The 12,791-nt window shown below is 54.9% G+C and overlaps 1 protein-coding gene across 1 annotated transcript; it reads left to right on the top strand.

Moving 5' to 3' along the window:
• Positions 1–980: 980 nt before the first annotated feature.
• LOC122463930 (mucin-3B-like) lies at positions 981–10,664 on the top strand. Its single transcript, XM_043537067.1, has 11 exons — positions 981–1,272; positions 2,344–2,532; positions 3,621–3,736; positions 4,149–4,207; positions 5,615–5,760; positions 6,579–6,647; positions 6,758–6,920; positions 9,004–9,165; positions 9,793–9,899; positions 10,282–10,340; positions 10,623–10,664. Exons 1-11 carry the CDS (start codon positions 981–983, stop codon positions 10,662–10,664), a joined length of 1,404 nt encoding a protein of 467 aa, XP_043393002.1.
• Positions 10,665–12,791: the final 2,127 nt, after the last annotated feature.

Here is a 12,791-nt window from a genome sequence, read left to right as displayed (position 1 = left end):
CTAGCACACCTTCTGCAGCCTGTATCCAACCCCACTCCACACTCCTGCTCTGCTCCTGGCGCCCTCCCTGCTCCCATTCCTTGCCTGGCTCCCGAGCATCGGCTAGCAATCTTGGCTCTGACCCCCCATCTCCGACTTTGGACTCCATCTCTGGCTTGACCCCTGATTCTGGCATTTGGTATCGGATCCCCCCCCCCCGGCTCTGACCCTCTGCTTTGATTCCTGGTTCTCACTCTGGCTCCACCCCTGCCTCTTCCTCCAGTCCTGACCTTTGGTGTCATTTCCCAGGGCCTGACCCGTGTTCTGCCCACTCAACTCCCACTTTGACCTCTCAGACAAACTGCCTGCATCCCGGTTCCCAGCATTTCCGGCCTGAAACTATATGATAACCACTTGAAATCTGGAGCAAAATTTTCTGAGGTTCTGAAGAGCTGATGGGCTGTCTATAAATTATGTAATAAATTGGGGGGATATGCCTCCATTTTGCATGTTTGTTTCAATGTTACCAAGTGTTATGAGAGGTGGGTGTTTTTAAAAAAATGAAATAGTTATTAGAGTTAAGTGAATAATTGATTCTCCTGAAACGAAATGAACCAGAAAGTTTTCATTTTTTCTCACTGAAACAAAAAGACATTAGGAGCTTAAATGTCATGTCACAGAAACTGTGCAGGTATAAGAAAGAATTAGCTCCTGTTGATTTCACTGGAGTAGTAGGATCTAGTGGGTTAGAACAGGGGTGGGTGAGAGCCAGGACTCCTGGGTTCTCTCCCCGGCTCTAGGAAAGGATCTTTTGGATCTGCTTTGAGAGCACATCCTGAATCCCACTAAAACATCTTCCAGTTCCCTGCAAGAACAATGGAGTTGCCAACCTGAGCCAATGTGTCTGCCTACCGGGCTACACTGGTGTGCACTGCCAAAATAAAACGCCTGAGGACAACTGCCAGAACGGCAGCACAGCCGTCGGAGCCAAATGCATCTGCATGCCTGGATTCTACGGCCCCCGCTGTCAGTACTACAATAGCTCCATGGCCTGCCAGAATGGGGGCACCCCCGTCGGAAGAGACTGTGTCTGTCTCCCCGATTACTACGGCACCCGGTGTGAATCCTCTAACAAAACCACCACGGCAACCCCTGTCACTATGACTGCAATCAGCACCACTATCCGGAGCACAACAACCACCAACACCATGCAGAGCAGCACCATCCCCACCAGCGCCAGCGCCAGCACGACCACCACCACCATTCCCACTACCACCACCACCATGACCCCAGGTGAGTGACAGCTCATGCTGGAGTTGGCAATGTTCTTGTAGCCACGTTGGGCCCAGGATGGGAGAGGTAAGATCTCTTTTCTTATTGGGCCAACTTCTGCTGGGGGAAGATAGAGAAGCTTATGGGCTGCACAGCCCCTCTTTGGGGCTGGGAAGGGGACTCTGAGTATGCCAGCTAAATAAAAGGTTGTTAAGCATAAGGAGTTCACACACCTTGCAGGAGATCACATAAAGTATTTGATCTGACCTGAGTTTAAATATAAGTTACTTGCCTTCACCTTCAGGGACCGTCACGGAATCTCTCTACCTGCCTCTGAGCAGCTCATGACACCAGCCTCCATCGCCTATTTGTTACATTTTCACAATCACCCCTTAGTGCTCCCCGCCACCTACAGCCTCTCCTGGGGGCAGAGCTCCCCATAAAGGTCTGCAAAGCCTCCCCATCCTCCTCCACCTAAATTTTTTCCATGACACTGACAAAAACCTTGAGAACTGTTCAGTGCTTCTGGGTTGAGACCACTGCTTGTCACGGTGCCCAGTGTTGTCTCATTGTTTCCTTGTGTCCTCCTCTCTGGCTGGCTTTCTCCATCTGCAGTCTCTTGTCTTATACTAGTACCACCAGCTCTGGTGGGCAGGGAGCGTCTAGCACAACAGGGACCTGGTCCAGGACTGGGGCTTTGGGTGCTACAGTAATAATAATAAATAAATTCCCCAGGGTCAGATGCTGATCTCAGTCATAAATGGTGTAAATCCAGAGTGACTCCACAACAGCCTAAATACAGAGCAATTCCACTCCATTGTAAACCTGTCTGGCTCACCTCTCGCTTATGTCAGATGTTGCTTCGGTGAAGATGGCCTAGTGTAATTCCACTCCAGTGTAAATCTGGAGTAGCTCCACCCCAGTCTAAATTCAGAGTAACTCCACAGTGGTGCAAATGTTGAGTGACTCTCCAGCAGTGTAATTACATTCCAGCATAAACCAAGAGCAATTTAGACATCACAGACACAGCTCCCACATATAAGCCAGTCCAGACTCATGCTGACAAGCAGGGCATCGGATTGTTTCTTTCAGCACCCTGCCAGAATGGGGGCACTCATAATGGGATCAAATGTATCTGCCAAGATGGTTACTATGGCTCCCAGTGTGAAAAGAGCAAATGCCAGAATGGGGGCACTTGGATCAACGGTGGCTGCCTATGCCTGTCCAGCTTTCAGGGTCCTGCATGCGAATATGCTTCTGAAGTCATCGAGGTCGAAGCCGGTATGAAAACCTTACTTAATCAATCCTTGTGTCTGGGGTTCAGACAATACCTTAAGGTGCTGCAATGCATGAGACCCTTGGAAACCCGAGCAGGGACATCCATCTGGCCCATGAGCCAGGATCCAGGATGACAGGTCCCATGCAGTAGCATTGTTAGCATTCGAGGGGGTCGTGTGGCTGGGGCTGTGAGCCAGAACCCAGTAAGACAGCAGGGCTGGCTCATGGCAAAGTGGGGTCTTTAATCCTGGAGTCCTAACCTAGCAGGCCTGACCAGGTGGGACAACAGCTGGCTGTGCCTGAGCTGGGGGAGGGCGGTGAGGAAACACGTTCAGCAGCAGGATGGCAGGTAGTGAAATGAAAAGTGTCCCTCCTCGCTGGCCCCCTCTGGCTAGGTGTGACGCAGCAGGGAGGGGGGAGTGTTGACCTGGGAATGTGGCAGCTGAGTTTCACTGGGGATGGGAGACCTGAGAGCCTGTAACCTGAGCCAGGACGGGGAGGGGGAGGTAACACCTCTGCCCAGGAAACTGAGAGAGCCTGCTGGGGGGGTTTAGTTTCAGTTTTGGGCTGGGTGGTGGAATGCAGGGAACCCCAGGGCTGGGGTCTAAGCTTCCTGCTTCCCCAGAAGGACTTGACTGAGGGGTCCTGGGGGTACCCACAAGCTCTGTTTTGCATCCGATGAAGTGAGCTGTAGCTCACGAAAGCTTACGCTCAAATAAATTGGTTAGTCTCTAAGGTGCCACAAGTACTCCTTGTCTTTTTGCGAATACAGACTAACACGGCTCTTACTCTGAAACCTGTTTTGGACTGTGTTCCTATTGTCCAATAAACCTTCTGTTTTACTGGCTGGCTGAGAGTCACAGTGAATCCCAGCAAAAGGGGTGCAGGCTCCGGACTCCCCCACACTCCGTGACACTAGGTAACAAATGATGTGATGGGTTCTAAAGGACACTGGGGGTCCTGGGATGTGAGCATCAGGAGAGCTAACAAGGACCCCCAGGGGAAGAGGGCAATTCCCCTCTGCCATTCCCATGGTTTCTGCCAATTTTCACTGTGTTTCTTTCTCCTCCCTCCCCCCTGCCCTGATGAAGAGGTGAATGTAACAGTGGACGTGAAGCTGCAGATCACCAGCCACAAATTCACCCCTGAGCTGAAGGACAACACAACTCAAGAATACAAAAAGTTTACCTTGGACTTCAAACAGCAGGTGGGACCCAGAGGAGCGACCGGGAAGGGGGCGTTAGTGAGAGAGAGGCCCCCAATGGGGTGGATAGTCGGGAGGATGTGGGGGAACTTCCCAAGAGAGGTATGAGATCAGGGGATCATCTCCCAGGGGAAGGGCTGGGAGGCCCATTGCTGGAGACGTTGGGAGCTAGGGCTGGGCACGACGCTGGGTAATGGGATGATCCCAGCCCGCCAGAGGGGAATAGACTTAAATGGGTCTTTCCCAGTGCTGAGCACTGATTTCCTGGGGAGCGTCCAGGTGGGAGTATGTTCGCTGCTTAGGTATCATGGCTGGGAACCTCACCAGCCCCCTGGGCTCACCAGGGCCCCATCTCAATGGGGTGGGAAGGTTCAGGGCAGCCCCTGCCAGTGACGTGCGCCCTATTCCCTTCCAGATGAAGTTGGTTTACAGCAACATCGCAGGGTACAAAGACGTGGTGATCCTGAAACTGACGTGAGTATCCCCCAAAGCTCTGCCCACAACCTGAGCTCCGCCCACAAGCCACCACCCATCCCCTGTGAGACTCCTAAAGGAGACACTGCCTGCAGTAGGCATGTGTGTGTGTGTGTGTCTTGGACACATGGTTGGTTCTTTGGCATCAGCGGTTCACCAGTGTTCAGAGCCTTTCTGGGCTGCATCTGTTAGGAGGAGACATCGGTGCTACGGGTCAGGTCTGTTCTTGGTGCAATCCTATTTATCTACCAAGGAAAAAAATGTCCACAGAGTCCAGCTTCCCTGAACGCAGCAGCATGTCCCTTGCTCAGAAATCCTCACATCTACAGCTCCTGCGAGCTCTGTGCCCAGAGAGCGCCGTCTCTCTCTCCCTGTCTTCTCAGGGCCAACTCACGACTGCTTCTCCTGGCACCCACCACCTGCAAATCTATATCCTAGCTCCTGATTTTGCAACCAGGGAAACCCCTGCTCAGCCCATACGGTTTAGTGGCAGTGTGCCATGGGCAGTAGCCTCCATTGTTTGTAGCTCTCTCAGCTGCATAATGGGGCTTAATTGTTCATTCCACTGACTCTGAAAGAGGGTAGTTGGAACAGCCTGTTGGCTTTCATGAGGTTTGTGATTGTCACTGAAGCTCAGAGCCCCCTCCCAGCAGATGGTGGCACCTTTCAGCTCAGTATGTTCAGCGTGAACAATATTTGTCCATCCTTGTTCCTTCCTGGTCCAGAAACAGTTAACAGTGTTGATGTTGAAAGGTGGGTCCCTTTGACTTTCACGCTGATCAGCACCCGCTTCTGGGGATGGGGGTGTCATTAGGTCCAGTTCTGGCATCCGCATTTTTGAAAAATCGGAGAGGGTGCAGCGAAGAGCCACAAAAATGATTTTAAGGGCTGACAGTGAGGGACTTGGAGATTTATCTGTTTAGTTTATCAGTAGGACGATCCAGAGGTACTTACCCACCACACCCAGGCATGCCGATGGTGGCTAAGTACCTCCACGGGGAGCAGATACAGCACAAGAATCACATTAAAGCCGGATAAATTCAACTTAGAAATAAGGCAAAATGTTTTCCAAGTGAGGGTGATTAACAAACACTGAAGGGAAGTGGTGGCTTCTCCATCTCTTCCTGTCTTCAGATGGATGCCTCTCTGGAAGGTGCTTTAGCCAAACACAAGTTATTGAGCCGGTATGTTTCTCCAGCCTGGGTTACACAGAAGGTCGGATGAGATGAGTCACTGCTCCCTTCCAACTGTAAACCCCATGAATATATTAATCGAATTCATGGGCATTGGTGCCTCACCCCTCTGTGCCTGGGTGACAATCTCCGCACACATGCTCTGCAGTGGGGATCTGAGCGAATACCCCAGGAAGGAGGGACATGCCAACCTGAGGTGGGTTTGTTCCTTCAGGCAGGGCAGCGTCGTGGTGGATCACATTGTCATCCTGGCTTTACCCGTCACCGAGGAACTCAACACGAAGGTTGAGAATGTGGCTGAGCAGCTGAAGACACAGATAGAGAAGGCGGCTGAGAACCAGAACTGCAACAGCAGCTCCTGTGAGTCTCTGTGCGGTGAGGGCGGATGAGGGCTGGGCAGAGAGGGGACAGATCCATGGTCCTGGGAGGAAGATTCTCCATTGCTTCACCTCCAATCTCTGCCAGGGGGGCTGGAGGATAGATAGATAGATAGATAGATAGAGGGGGTGGATGGGGATAGATAGATAGATAGATAGATAGATAGATAGATAGATAGAGGGGGTGGATGGGGATAGATAGATAGATAGATAGATAGAGGGGGTGGATGGGGATAGATAGATAGATAGATAGATAGGAATGTGTATGGGGATGGATGGAGAGGATGGGAAGTGTGATGGGGGATGGAGAAAGGGAGGAATGGATGGAAGAGTGTTTGTGGTGATGGATGGATAATGGAAAGGTGGGTGGAGGGGTGTTTGTGGGGATGGATGGAGGGATGGATGGTGTGTGGGGAAGGGAGGGATGGATGGAAGGGTGTTTGTGGGGATGGATGCGGGTGGAGGGATGGGTGGAGGGGTGTTTGTCGGGATGGATGGAGAGAAAAGCATTGACCTCTGTGATTTCAGTGGCTGGCCCGAGTTCACAGAGAACAGCTTTCTTCCTTTCCCCCCACACCACGCCCCACCCACGGGCGGTCCTTTCACAGGCCCAGACGGGTCAGGTCATCAGCCAGGCCTTTTCCAACCCCCAAGTCAGTGGAAAGGCCCGTGCAGCGTGGGGAGCTTCGGGGGCCACAAGGGGGGGTGTGCAGCTGAGGGGCGACCGTCCCCGTCTCTCACTCCCGCTCCTGACCAACCCTGGGTCAGCTCACTAAGAACTGCCTGTCCCGTATCTTCCAGCCATGATGTGTTTCAACGCCTCCTCCGCTGATGTCTCAAACGGGACAATGCCAAAGTTCAACGGCACCGGTGAGTGACCCACGGCCACCCGGCGGGGGAGCGGTGCTGGGGCGGGACAGAGGGGGTGTCAGTGCTTCCTTTGCAGCCAGCAACCCATGACCCTTCTCTCTCCACTGCAGAGTACTGCCAGAAAGCAGCCCCAGAAGGCTACGGGCAGTTCTACTTCCCTAACCTCACCAAGTCTGGCCTCTCCTGCATCTCCAACTGCACCAAGAGCATGCCTGGCTTCATTAACTGCAACTATGGGCAGTGCCAGCTGACGCGAGCCGGCCCCCAGTGCATGTGAGTTGTGCGTGTACACGCCCGTGCACACACGCGCCTGCCTGCTGTGCTCGCAGAATCGCTTTGACCAACCCCCGAGAAACCCCAACTGCTTCGGAAATATCAGGACAAGCCATTTTGTTTCGACCTGAGCCCAAGCTGTTTTGGGTTCTGTTCCGGGCACTTTACCAGAAGCGAAGGAGGACTGGACTTGCAAAGTAGCCGGAGGAGGGGCCCTCCTGGTAACCCTTTAGCCCAAGGGTGAGGGGGAAACGCCCTGGGATCTGGCAGGTCAATTCTCCCCTCTGCTAGATATAGACTTGTAGGACTGGAAGGGACCTCAGGAGGGCGTGTACTCCAGTCCCCTGCACTCACGCCAGGACTAAGCATTATCTCCATCCCTGACAGGGGTTTGTCTGGGGAGGAGAGATCTGAATTTGGGTCTGTAGCACTGCAGGGGAGAGGCGATGGGCTATTCCCACCTGGGCTTTCTCAGGCTCTCCTGGTGTAGCTGTTCCACGTTGTATAAATAATTAACTAGCCATTGGAGGAGGGATTTGAACTTGAGCCTTCCACAGCTGACCGAGGGGCCCCAAGCACCAGGCTGTAGATTCATTCTTGCTCGCTTTCACTGTCGTTATGAATGATGGCCCCAGCACCCTCTCCTCCTCCTCCAGCTGTCCTGTGATGCTCGTCCTCTGTTGCTTTTGTTACGAACACCTGACTGAGAAACAAAAAATGTCAGGTCAGGTCAAAGAGATTTTGTTTCCATGTGACTTGAAAGTTTTTCCTACTTTTCCATTTGACCCCCGCAATTTTCGCACCAGCTCAGCTTCGGCTCGACGTGAAACAATTATTTCTCTGTTTTGTGTTTGCTCGAGTGGCCGTTGAATGGGAAAACCCATGATTGGCACAGTTGTGGCCTCTGTGTGTGGCTCCAGCATAGCCTGCATGGGATAGCTAAGACTTGGGATAGTTAAGTCCCAGGCAGACCGAAGAGCTACAAAAGAATCTCTCAAAACTGGGCGACTGGGCAACCAAATGACAGATGAAATTCAATGTTGATAAATGCAAAGTGATGCACATTGGAAAGCATAATCCCAACTGTACATATACAATGATGGGGTCTAAATTAGCTGTTACCACTCAAGAGAAAGATCTCAGCGTCATTGTGGATAGTTCTCTGAAAACTTCCACTCAATGTGCAACGGCCGTCAAAAAACTGAACAGAATGCTGGGAATCATTAAGAAAGGGATAGATAATAAGACAGAAAATATCATATTGCCTCTATATGAATCCATCTTGAATACTGCGTGCAGATCTGGTGGCCCCCATCTCCAAAAAGACATATTGGAATTGGAAAAGGTTTTGAAAAGGGCAACCAAAACGATTAGGGGTATGGAATGGCTGCCGTATGAGGAGAGATTAATAAGACGGGGACTTTTCAGCTTGGAAAAGAGACGGCTAAGGGGGGATATGAGAGAGGTGTATAAAATCATGACGGGTGTGGAGAAAGTGAATAAGGAAGTGTTGTTTACTCCTTCTTGTAACACAAGAACTAGGGGCCACCCAATGAAATGAATAGGCAGCAGGTTTAAAACAAACGAAAGGAAGTATTTCTTCGCACCAAGCACAGTCAACCTGTGGAACTCCTTGCCAGAGGATGTGGTGAAGGCCAAGACCATAACAGGGTTCAAAAAAGAACTAGATAAGTTCCTGGAGGACAGGTCCATGAATGGCTATGAGCCAGGATGGGCAGGGATGGTGTCCCTAGTCTCTGTTTGCCAGAGGCTGGGAATGAGCGACAGAGGATGGATCACTTGATGATTACCTGTTCTGTTCATTCCCTCTGGGGCACCTGGCACTGGCCACTGTTGGAAGACAGGACACTGGGCTAGATGGACTGCTGGTCTGACCCAGGTTGGCCATTCTTATGACTCGGATCCATGGAGAAGGACCCGGGCACAGCAGGGACGGCTCACTGGAAACAGAGAGTCCTGACTGGATGGGGGATCCCGGGGAAGTGGCTCGGGAGACAGGATGGGGCAGGACAGGAAAGGGGTTGGGTTGGGGCTGATCTCACCCCCTGCATCTTCCCCACAGCTGCTCCGAGACGGGCTTGTACTGGTACCCCACAGAGCGCTGCGCCACCCGCATCAGCAAATTGGCTGTTGGTCTGGGCATGGCCATCGCAGTGCTGGTGATCGTGAGTGCCATCCTTGGTGTCTTTCTGTTCAGAGCCAAGAGGATGAAAACCCAGCTCAGGTAACGGGGCCAGGAACACATCGGTGGGCCCAGCCTTCAACTGAGATGGTGTGAGCCTGTGGTTAGAGCATGGGGGGGCTCGGTGCCAGGACTCCTGGGTTCCCTCTCTGGCTCTGGGAGGGGAGTGGGAGCTGGTGGGTTAGAGCAGGGGGGGCTGGGAGCCAGGACTCCTGGGTTCTCTCCCCGGCTCTGGGAAGGGACCGGGGTCTGGTGGGTTAGAGCAGGGGGGGATGGGAGCCCGGACGCCTGGATTCTCTCCCCAGCTCTGCCCACCACGTCTGTACCTCAGTTTTCCCCCATCCCAAGCGGGGATAATGTTCTTTCCCGGGGCAGGGGTGGGTCATGAGGCTCTGCCGAGGAAGGTTTGCTGTGAGCTCTGAGGGGTCCCAGTATCCGCAGTGGGGGTTGGGTCTGGTAAGAGTCGGACCCTCACCCCTTTGAGTCGAGGGCCAGGTCCAAAAGGTGGGATCAGAGGGGCTGCCCCACAGCCATGGGGCAGAGGGAGGCCGAGTCAGATGCCCTTGGAGGCCCAGCGCAGTGGTGGAAGCTTCAGCGACCTGCCCGCGGGACCCTGGGCACCGAGCGGCCCGACACTGATGGGCATGGCTGTCGCTGCTCCCCCTGCAGCCTGCACTTGGATGATGACACCGAGAAATGGTACGAGAACGACTACACCGAATGGAACACTGCTGGGAGCTTCTGCATCAGGAACGAAGGAGCCAACTTCGACAAAGGTAACGCTGGATCCATCCCGGGCTGGGCGAGATGGGCTGGTGAGAACCGCTGGGCCAAGGAGGGTGGGGGGATAGCTCAGTGGTTTGAGCATTGGCCTGCTAAACCCAGGGTGGTGAGCTCATTCCTTGAGCGGGCCATTGAGGGATCTGGGGCAAAAATTGGGGATTGGTCCTGCTTTGAGCAGGGGATTGGACTAGATGACATCCTGAGGTCCCTTCCAACCCTGATAGTCTGTGATTCTATGACAGCCATCCACGGAGACCGGGTCAGTGCCAACAGTGGGGGAGGGTGGCTCTGAGGGACTCCTTCGAGGGGGTGGGGGTCCTGGCCACGCGTCCACCAGCCGAATCCTCCACCTTCCTAACCCTTCTCTCTCGCCAGGTTCGGACAGCACCAACTCCTTCAAGGTTAACATGGAATCCATCGACAGCTCTCTCCCGGTAGGTTTGGCCATATCGGTCCCCTCCTGCAGCTGCCCACGGGGAGCACACTCTGCTCCGGTGCACAACTAACCTGCTCGGGCAGCCCAGAGAGAGATGCATCCCTTTCCAGATGGAGACCTCTCTCCTGGGAAGCCAGGACTCTGCAGAAGATTTGGGGGGGGCTGGATAATCAGCCTAATGTGAGCTCCCGGTGCAATGCTGTGGCCAAAAGGGCCGATGCGATCCTGGGATGCGTAAAGAGGGCTCTGCTCATGGTCTCCCCACTTCTCACCCTCCCAGGTGCACATCCAGAGGCCGGAGATTGTTGTGACCCAGCTGTGAGCTGGGCCCAGGCCCCCTGGGGAGGAGTGGGGGATGCGGCCTGAGGCATCATGGACCCCTAGAGAAGAGCATAAATGTTTTCACACCGCAGCTCAGGGAGGCTGGAGGAGGGCCAAGAGGGGAGGCCAGGCAGCGCAGGGGCCAGACGGCTGCGGGGCCCTGGCTCTTGGTATCATCTTCAGGGAGCCTCCTCCCCTCAAACATCCTCCTCCCTCAGCAACCACCCTCCACATCCTTCCGGTCCCCAATCCCAGCTCCCCTGTCTCGGACACGAGGGCCCTGCTGCTGGGGCGTCGGTGGCGCTGCCTAATGGCCCATGCAGCCCCCTGGAACGATTACTGAGATGGGGTCCTGGAGGAGCCGATTCTCCCCTCGCCTTTGTGTAAATCAGGAGTAACTCTGCTGGGGCAAATTCCCCTCTCCCTCCCCTGGTGTAAATCATGAGTAACTCCACTGGGACTAATTCCCCTCTTGCTTCCCCCATTGTAAATCAGCAGTAACTCTGCTGGGGTTTATCAGGCTGGTTCTCCATGCGCTTGCCCTGGTGCAGCACAGGGAACGTGAGCTCAGCATCAGGCCCCTCGAGGGGGGCGTTCACCCTGCCCAGCCGCCTGCCCCTGGCGGGATGTGAGCTTTAGCGGCTCCAGAGCCAATCTCCACAGGCAAGATGCAGATTTTCCTGTCCGCCTCCACCCTCGCCCTGCTGACCCCAGCACAAGGGCCGGCCTTACGGAAAATGATGCCCTGGGTGAAAGTGTATTTTGGTGTCGCAGGCCCCCGGTGCTTCCCTGGCCTCCCCCCTGACCCCTACTGCTTCCACAGGCTCCCCACCCATTCTCCCGGCTCCTACTGTCTCCCTGGGCTCCCCACCCATCTCCCCTGGCCCCTGCTGCTTCCCTGGGCTCCCCACCCATCCCCCCTGGCCCCCGCTGCTTCCACAGGCTCCCCACCCATTCCCCCTGCTCCTACTGCCTCCCTGGGCTACCCAAACAACTCCCCTGGCCCCTACTGCTTCCCCAGGCTCTCCACATATCTCCCCTGGCCCCCGCTGCTTCCCTGGGCTCCCCACCCATCCCCCCTGGCCCCCGCTGTCTCCCCTGGCTCCCCACCCATCCCCCCTGGCCCCCGCTGTCTCCCCTGGCTCCCCACCCATCTCCCCTGGCCCCGCTGTCTCCCCTGGCTCCCCACCCATCTCCCTGGCCCCTGCTGCTTCCCCGGGCTCTCCACCCATCCCACCTGGCCCCTGCTGCCTCCTTGAGATCCTCCTACCATTGCCCAAGCTGCCTTCCATGGTCTCACATCCCAAGCTTGCCCCACTCCTTGCCTCTTGACCATGGCACCCCAGTGCTTAATTTGTGAAGCCGTGGCACCTCTGGGCTCCTGGCCAGCAGCTGCCGCTCTCCAGCCACCCAGCTCTGAAGGCACCACCACCGCCCACAGCAGCACAGAAGGAAAGGAGACAATACCGTGCCATGCCACCCGTCCTTGTGAGCTGTTGCTGGCAGCAATGCTGCCTTCCCTGCTGGGCACCCAACCGGCAGCCGCAGCTCTCCAGCCACCCAGCCGGTGCTTAATTTGTGCTGGGGCTAAGCCCTTAGCAACGCTTTCATTACAAATTAAACACTGCGGTGCCCTCCCCTGACCAAAGCACCATGGGCCATCGCCCACATCACCCAGCCCTAAGGCCGGCCCTGCCCAGCACATGCACTTTAGCCCACGTCTGGCACCTGCCCCGGCCCGGTTAAGGCTGGCGAGTCCCATCAGCAGCCCATGGGGACGGGTCTGGGGTGGGGGGCAGGGCGTGTCCCTTGTCCTGCTCTTGCACTCTGTCTAAATGAGAAGACTTGATTCTGCAATAAAATGATGATGATTGATGATGCATTCGTGTTGTTTTATTTCAGCGAACCCCCCATCCATGGTGTGCTAGCTACTGCCCAGGCAGCCCCTGCCCATAGGACACCCCCCTTCCCCAGAAGGACAGGCAAGCAGCCAGAGGCTGGCGGGCAGGGGCACAAGAAAGGGGAATCCTCAAACAAGAAAACCCTGCAAGCCACATGGCAGAGACAAGTCTCTCAGAGGGATTTCAAGGAGCAGGGACCCTGCAGATGATCTTAGCAAGCCTGCAGC

This window comes from Chelonia mydas, chromosome 28 (assembly GCF_015237465.2).
Source record: "Chelonia mydas isolate rCheMyd1 chromosome 28, rCheMyd1.pri.v2, whole genome shotgun sequence".
Classification (NCBI taxonomy): domain Eukaryota; kingdom Metazoa; phylum Chordata; order Testudines; family Cheloniidae; genus Chelonia; species Chelonia mydas.
The sequence above is the reverse complement of the archived record's forward strand: the minus strand, read 5'-3'. Positions and strand labels throughout refer to the sequence as shown.